Raw genomic sequence first — 9,045 nt, forward strand, 5'->3', positions numbered from 1 at the left:
TAATGCAACTATGGCCACCTTATCAAAATTAAGGTTTCTAAGGCTCGTGACCATAGGTTTTAGAATCACACTCAACCGACCACATAGGCCATTTTCGCATGGCTTAAAGTTTACAACCCACAATTCAACAAAACAAAATAGCCTATACATGCCAAACGTTCTCCTAGTTCAACTACGAAGACAATACCAAAAGATTTCCAGCCGGTGTGATGACTTCAACGACGGTTCCGAGCACATAAACGATACGAGTCCAAGAGACCTAAAATGGGTGACAAGAAAACACCGAGTGAGTTTATAACTCAGAAGTCATAAGCATTCATCAACCAACCATTAATAAAATTATCACAACATGAAACGATAAACGAGGCTAGGTACTCCATCCATATCGAAACTATACTATAATTCCTTGGACCTTTCGGTTCAATCTCATACCAAGTCATACATCCACATTTCATATTCTATACAATAAGATATTTGAGGCATTTTCACACACCAACTCATTTTCACCACAATCATACAATTGCAATCATCACATAGATTTAAAGCTTACCAAGCTCAACCCCGAGCATGAACATATTGCCTATTCGTCATGAGCTCAAGGTACTTACCTGATCCGCTGTCCGGGATTAACTCGGTAATGTCGCACACTCAGTGCCAATTGTAATGCAAGAGCATATAGTGAATCCGCACACTTAGTGCTATATACATTCAGCTCGCACACTTAGTGCTATATAATCAAACTCGCACACTTAGTGCTGTACAATTTTAAACCCGCACACTTAGTGCCAATCTTGTCACCGTGTCCATTTATACCCGCACACTTAGTGCCGAGACCAATACCTTATGCATTTTGCTGCCTTTATACATTCAACAATGGCATCATTCCATACACATACATTTCTATTTACACATCAACTCATTTAAACACATTTGCATATATATTATGATCATTCAAATCAACACCAAATATATGCTTAATGACTTACCTCGTGTTGGGTAAAATAGTTCCAAGTCGGCTACTCGATGACCTTCGTCTTTCCCTTGCTTGATTCTCCTTCTTTAACTCCTTGAGCTTAATCAATAAATCACTAGTTTAACCATCTTGCTAAACATTCATAATTCAACTACACATGCATATGTATGCTTGTATATTCGGCAACCATTCTTACTAATCGCCCATTTGGTCGATTATACACCTAACCGAATATGTACCAAAAACTTGATTCAACATTACCTACATACTCACTTTAATGGCCGAATATATATATATATATGTACAATGTCAACTAACATCTTTTAATCACCTAATTTCATCTCATGAACATTTAATCAAATTTTCCCAATCTAGCATATATTTTCACATCCATTTGTAACATCATGTACAAACACATATACACATATATCAAAACACAAATTTTTTACCTATCATGCAACAAGCATAAATCGCACTTATGAGCATGCCATGGCCGAATACATCCCACACCATCCCCTTTCAATTTTTGGTCATGGTTAAACAAAGAAAACTCCATGTCTTACTCAAGAATGCTAAAAGAAATTTCAAGAGTAGTCAATCCATCATTACATGCATCATCAACAAGCTTTACATTTAGCATGCAATGGCTTTAACACAATATCAACCTTGGCCAAATACCATTTCCATGGCATAATAAGGATTTGAACCATGGGCTAACATGAACATCAAGTTAGCAACTAAAACATGCATGAATCTCATGACACAACCTCAAACATACCTTAATCTTGACACAAGTATGACCAAATCTCCTTCTAGTTCTCTTCTAAACCAAGCATGAAGCAAAAATCCTTCCTTTTTCCCTTAGTATTTTCGGCCAAGATTGGAGAATGGATGAACAAATTTTTCTCCTTTCTTTTTCCTCTACTCACGGCAACAAGGGGGCATCCATGCTCATTTTTTTTCATTTCATTATTTTTTCTACATGATCCACTAACTAAACATGTTGGAAACATGTTCCTTGCCCATATTCTTGTCATGGCCGCCACTCTTCCCTTTTTTGGGCAAATTGACATGCAAAACCACTCTTTTGCATGCATGTACTATTAGACCATTGTAAGATTAGCCTATCACCTTTCAACAATGTTTCATACAAGTCCATTTTAATAAATTCACATAGAAATGATCAAATTAATGCATGAAACTTTCACACATGCATTTACTAACATCATAAACATAGAATATAACTTTTAATTACTTATAAGACTCGGTTTAGTGGTCCCGAAACCACTTTTCGACTAGGGTCAAATTAGGGATGTCACAATAAGACCATATCTGGGATATGGCATCAGTGAGATATGTGATTCGTGTAAGACCATAGCTAAGCTATGGCATCGATATATGAATATGTGTAAGACCATAGCTGGGCTATGGCATCATTATGTGAAGATGTGTAAGACCATAGTTGAACTATGGCATCGAGAAAACGAAGTACTCAATTTCGCAAGACGTTCACTAATTTGACAAAGTTTGGTAAGTGTTACATGGAATTATGTGATACAAGGAAGTACGAGTTGATAAGATACTAGTATAGAACTTGGTTGATAAATGAATTCATTTGTGATTATATAATTGTTCATCTTGAATGTACTGTCCATATGTATTGATAATTCAAATGTTTTAATGAATAAAATTCCGATATGGAATAAATTGAACACGAGACAAATAATTATGAAATTGAACTCGAAATTCATGAAAATGACGGTTATTGATATATGGAGACATGAGACATTGATATATGAATATGGAAAATGTTTGATAAATGTGTTTATTCATAATTATAGAATTATATACCTCATGTGTACTATTTGCATAAAGATGATATTTCAAATACTTTGGTTATTTAAGCTTAAATATGAAATAGTCTGAAATCAAGATAAGTTGTTATTAAAATATATTTAGATTACAGAGATATGGCTGATATATGTTGTATGATTACATAACGTGAAATTGTGTATATATATATGAGAAATTGAATGAGAATTAAGCCCATACACGTTTCTTGTTATTTATATGAAGTGTACGACTGACAAAGGTGATGAAGTTATAAACAGAGAGTTACACGGGTTGAAAACACTAGCGTGTGACTCTCCAAAATGTGAAAATTTTCTAAGTGTTACAAAAGTTTCATATGTTTACGGTTTGGTCCCAAACCACCCTGAATGTATGTTTTGGGCCCCGTAGGCCCATATAAGGGACGTTAAACATATGTATAGAAGTTTTTAATTTAGAAAAAAATTTATGGCTGATTTTTTTACATGATTGATCATATTAAGTTTGGTAATGCCTCGTATCCTATTCTAGGCTCGGAATACGTGTAGGGGGTGTTACAGTTATTGCATAAGATGTGTAATACCCCATACCCGTACCTGAGACCGGGATAGGATACGAGGCATTACCGAGATTTTCAGAATAATTTCAATTAATTTATATTATTTAGTATTCATTTTTATGTTTCATGTAACATTCTTTTCATATAATCAATTCAAAATATCATATAAAATACGATACAATACTTAAATTTTCATATTTACATGCTCATGCAGGATATACGAACCTACCTGACTAAATTGCAGAAATATCAAGATTTAGGGGCATATTGGTAATTTACCATATTCCCAAATTTCACCCAATCTTAAATTGATAATTTCATTCAATTTATTAAATTAGATAATAAAACAATTCATTCCCTTCAATTTACTCATTTTCGACATTTTTACAAAATTACCCATAAAGTTTTACTTTTATTCAATTTAGTCCTTGAGCCAAAAACATACAAATTAGCCATGCTAGCTGAATATTCATACATATTTTTCCTCCTCCTCCTCTGCATTCCACATCCTTAGTATAAACAACACACTTGTAGGTAACATTATCCATAATTTTCACTATCTACTTATGTGAATATTCAAGTCATCCATCTGTATCATAGTCACTAAATTATTTTTATCTTGAGCTACAGAACTCAAAATTAAGATCCTCTAATTTTCCCTGAAACTAGACTCATATAGCTTCTTACCATAAAAATTTCATAATTTTTGGTTGGGCCAATTAATACAGCTTTATTCATTAAAGTCTCCCTGTTACTCATTGTCAGATTCCGACCCTTCTTCACTAAAAATTAATTATCTTCTTGCCTCGTTTGTTTCTCTTGAAAATAGACTCATTCAGGATTCTAAATATATAAATTTAAGCCCCTAATTATTTTTATCCAATTTTTGATGATTTTCCAAAGTCGAACAGGGAACTCGAAATCATTCGACCTTGTCTCACAAAAGTTATTGTATCTCATGATTTACAATTCAATTGCTTACATAATTTCTTTTATAAGAAACTAGACTCAATAAGCTTTAATTTCATATTTTATTCATCCTCTAATTCGATTTCTATAATTTTTGGTGATTTTTTTAAAGTTAGACTACTACTCTGCTGTCTAAAAGCAGTTTTAGTGCAAAATGTTGATTTCCATTTTGCCCCAAATTTCACAATTCATACAATTCAGTCCTTGCTCAATTAACCCTCAATTAAGATAATTTTCTCAATTAATACTTTTCTAGACATTATAAGTTATTTCATAACTATTGAAATTCATAATTTCCATATGAAACTCTAACTTCAAACTCTTTTACAATTAGGTCCCAAACATTCACTTTCTATTAAATTCTTTCAATAAAATCAGCATATAAATAATTTAAAGCTCTAATTCCATGCCAAATCATCATATACTTCCAGCACATATTCATAGAAACTTTCAATTTCTTTCATAGAATCAAAAACTAATGAATTCAACAAGTGGACCTAGTTGTAAAAGTCACAAAAACATAAAAATTTCAAGGAGAAAGCAAGAATTTAACTTACATGAAGCTAGAGTATGAAAACCAGCTTGGACCCTCCTCCATGGCTGTTTTTCAGCTGATGAATATGAAGGGAAAATGAAGAGAATTCTAGATATTCCAATTTAGTCCCATTTTTATTTAGCCAATTTTGGCAATTTTCCAATTTTTCCCTTATTTCATCCATTTCCTGATTTTTCTCAGCTATTGCCGCCCAAAATATCTCCTTTAGGACTATTTTCACTTTAGGTCCTTCCTCATTTGACAATTGAGCTATTTAATCCTTCTAGCAACTTTTACACCCTTTTCAATTTAGTCCTTTATATTTAATTAACCACCCAAACGTCAAAATTTTCTGACTAAATTTTAATACTACCTCACCAACACTCCATAAATATTTCTAAAAATGTTTATGGCTCGATTTATGAAGTCGAGGTCTCGATACCTCATTCTCGACCCAATTTACCTAATTAATTCTTTTAAATCACCAAATTCACTAATTCAAAAATGCTTTTATATTCGCATTTGACTCATAGGTATTAATTTATTAAATTTTTAACTCACCCGTCGGATTTGATGATCTCAAATCTCTATTCCCGATACTACTGAAAATTAGGCTGTTACAAGATGAAAGAGAGTATATGACTTGAACAATAGACAACCGCCATAACTCACATTTGCAATTCACTATAGTATGGTAATCATGATGAATATTATATTTTGTTACGTACACTCAATGTTTATTTTATCAAATTAAGTGGGAAAGTGTAAGAGATTTTGGCGTGGTTAAATTATAACTAAAATCAAGTGATCTAGTGATTAATTACCTAATTTAAAGTAATTAAATCATTTACTTTAACAGAAATTAAGTCATATCAATTCATTTTGTTGTTTGATGAACATACCAAATTACAAGTTGTTCATATACATAAAATGCACCATAAACAAATTGTCATATAATGATGGTTAAAATTTCGTCGCTAAAAAAACAATTCATAAATTTAGATATGAGATAGCAGTCAAAAAAGCTATTCCGATGGAAAATAATCGACGCCACATGTAACGTTATTCACGAAAAATGTAGCTGTCGGAATAGGCTTAAAAACAATGGAAAGGAAAAAGATATTAATTATAAATAAATTTTAAAACTTGGATCTATGAAATTAATTTTTTTTTAAAAAGAGAGGGTGAAAAAAATATTTTATGACTTAGTTAAAAATTAAGCTTTAAAAGGAAAGAAAGAGATAATCAATTTTCTTTCCTTCCTCTTGTCCTAGTTAAAAATTCAACACAAACAGAAGGAAAGGATTAGGAATGATAACGGCGTGGGGCTGGGGCGGATAACTCCTCTTCTCTTGTATTGCTCAATTATGGACATATAATTTTGAAAATTATTATCACTTCTATGGATGTTAAATGCATCCATCCTCGTCCCATATCATCCCTCTTTGTTTCAATTTAATTTTTGCTATTATCTTTAATATTTTTAATTTTTTAAAGTCAAGTAAATATGTAACCATAATTCTTTAAAAATATTTTTTAAAATTATGTTAATACATTTTATTTTTTAATCGCTTATATATATAAGGATAAAAAATAATTTCATATATTGAAGCAGGTCGGGACATGGTAAATAATTATCATAATTGTTTAATACTTATTATCTAAAAGAAAAAAATTCACTTAACCCGTCTCACATCTACTTTAAAAAAAAAAAAAACTCTATTAAAAACAAATTGAACGATTCGGATTTCACCTTAGAAAAACAATATTTTTCCTTTCCTTTACCCTTCCGTAGTCCAATCTAAATGTGGAGTAAGATTTTTAGTTGCCGACTTGCTTGTCCACTTAGAATAGAATAAGAAGGTTTTGGTGGAGGCAGGCATGGTCCATTTGACAAGAAATTATAATCTATCTTGCCTAGCTTTACATAATTACTTCAACTTAGTTTCTAGTCAACCATTTTCAAGTGTAAAGGAAGAAATGATTTCAGTCAATCAGAAATGTTAGTGGCTAAGTGCTAGTGGAGTCTCTCATTTGTGCCAGATGACTTTGTTGACCAAATTAGCATTATAAATAATGTAACACATTTGACAAATATCCGCAAACGAAATTAGTCAAATTTCTCACTTCATCACTAACAATATGTTCCCTTCTCTTTTTGTTATTCTCCTCTCTGTGTCATGGAAAAGTAGTAGTACTTTAGCTTATCCTTCTGAGGGGTTTCTTCATTGCCTTTCCCTTCATTTCGCTAACTCCACTTCCATTTCAAAGCTCGTTTACACACAACGTAATTCTTCATTCTCCTCTGTTTTGAAGTCATCTGCTCAAAATTTCAGGTTCACAACACCATCTACTCCCACACCTTTGTTCATTATAACACCACTGCAGCCATCCCACATCCAAGCAGCAATTTATTGCTCCAGGATACATGGACTGCATGTCAGAACTCGAAGTGGGGGTCATGACTTTGAGGGTCTTTCTTATACTACAGCAAATTATATAATTCCATTTGTTGTGATCGATTTGGTGAATCTTCGATCGGTTCAGGTTGACGTTGAAAAAGCTACAGCCTGGGTTGAATCTGGTGCAACTATTGGTGAATTGTACTATGGAATTGCTCAGAAAAGTAGAACTCTTGCCTTTCCGGCTGGTCTTTTCTACACTGTGGGTGTTGGTGGACAATTCAGTGGGGGTGGCTATGGACCACTGTTTCGAAAATATGGTCTTGCAGCAGATAATGTAATTGATGCTCGTTTAATTGATGCCAAAGGGAGAATTCTTGATAGAAAATCCATGGGAGACGATTTGTTTTGGGCCATTCGAGGAGGTGGTGGGGGTAGCTTTGGGATAGTCCTTGCTTGGAAATTGAAATTGGTAGCAGTTCCAGCTAATGTTACTGTTTTTACAGTGAGGAAAACGTTAGAGCAAAATGCGACCAAACTTGTTCATCGGTGGCAGTCTATTGCGCACAAGTTTCCTAAAGAATTACTCATGTCCATTTTCATATCCAGTGTGAAATCAAGTGAAGCCGATAAGAAGATGACAATTCAGGCTAATTTTAGTTCCATGTTTCTTGGAAGCATTGATGAGCTTGTTCCATTGATGGAAGAAAGATTCCCTGAATTTGGACTAGTGAGAGACGATTGCTTGGAAATGAGTTGGGTTGAAGCCATCCTTTCAGCCCAAGGAAGAGTACAGTTGGAAACTTTGCTTGAACGACATCAAAAAACGGGTGTTTCTCAGACATTCTTTAAGGCAAAATTTGATTATGTAAAACAGCCTATTCCTGAAATGGGGTTGGAAGGATTGTGGCCTATGTTTTATGAGGAAGAAGCAAAGATGGCAAATATATTCCTTGTGGCTTATGGAGGGAAAATGGATGAGATTCCCGAGACTGAAATTCCATTTCCCCATAGGGCTGGCACCATCTACAGCATCATATACGTGGTGGATTGGGATGAAAAGGATAATAGAAATTCCAAAAGGTTCTTGAATTGGATAAGGAGAGTTTATGATTATATGACACCTTACGTGTCAAATTCTCCAAGAGAAGCATATGTTAATTACAAAGATCTCCAAATTGGATCCAATAATATGTTCAGTTGTAAAGGGAGCTATGCACAAGCCAAGATTTGGGGTCGTAAATATTTCAAAAACAACTTCGATAGGTTGGTATATGTAAAGACGAAGGTTGATCCAGAAAACTTCTTTAGGCATGAACAAAGCATTCCCCCTCTTTCATGTTTCTGATACAATTTCTTTGTCAAGCTTTCTAGTGATGAATAATGAGTTAGTGATAAAACAATTTTAAACATGTACAACACCTCATATATAAATTTAGAATGATGAATAAGTTTATAGTCAAACTTCAACCTAAAATTTTAGAGGTAAATATTAAAACTATGCATGAACATTAATTCAATGTGCATTGTCATATATGAACTTCGATTTTGGGTAATTTTACATATGAAAATCACTAACAATATTATCGAATTAGCATAATTTTACGTTAGTATATCACATTACAAATAACTATATTAATCTAATATGAAAATAAATGTATATGCGTTTCTTTAAATGTATATAATGGATCAAAATCAAAGTTTAATTTATACATATGGACCATGATTTAAGTTTTATGAATATAATTGCACCAAATAAAAAAGTTTTATGAGTATA

The 9,045-nt window shown here is 32.9% G+C and overlaps 1 protein-coding gene across 1 annotated transcript; it reads left to right on the forward strand.

The window, feature by feature from the left end:
* Positions 1-6,972: 6,972 nt before the first annotated feature.
* Positions 6,973-8,671, forward strand: LOC108478151 (cannabidiolic acid synthase-like 1). Its single transcript, XM_053023583.1, has one exon. The coding sequence runs from the start codon at positions 7,009-7,011 to the stop codon at positions 8,614-8,616; it is 1,608 nt and encodes a 535-aa protein (XP_052879543.1). The 5' UTR covers positions 6,973-7,008; the 3' UTR covers positions 8,617-8,671.
* The last annotated feature ends 374 nt before the right edge of the window (positions 8,672-9,045 follow it).

This window comes from Gossypium arboreum, chromosome 12 (genome assembly GCF_025698485.1).
Source record: "Gossypium arboreum isolate Shixiya-1 chromosome 12, ASM2569848v2, whole genome shotgun sequence".
Lineage (NCBI taxonomy): Eukaryota > Viridiplantae > Streptophyta > Magnoliopsida > Malvales > Malvaceae > Gossypium > Gossypium arboreum.

What these genes read in the sequence shown, in the direction of transcription:
- LOC108478151 (XM_053023583.1), top strand. Translation starts at nt 7,009, where the DNA reads ATGTTCCCTTCTCTTTTTGTTATTCTCCTCTCTGTGTCATGGAAAAGT.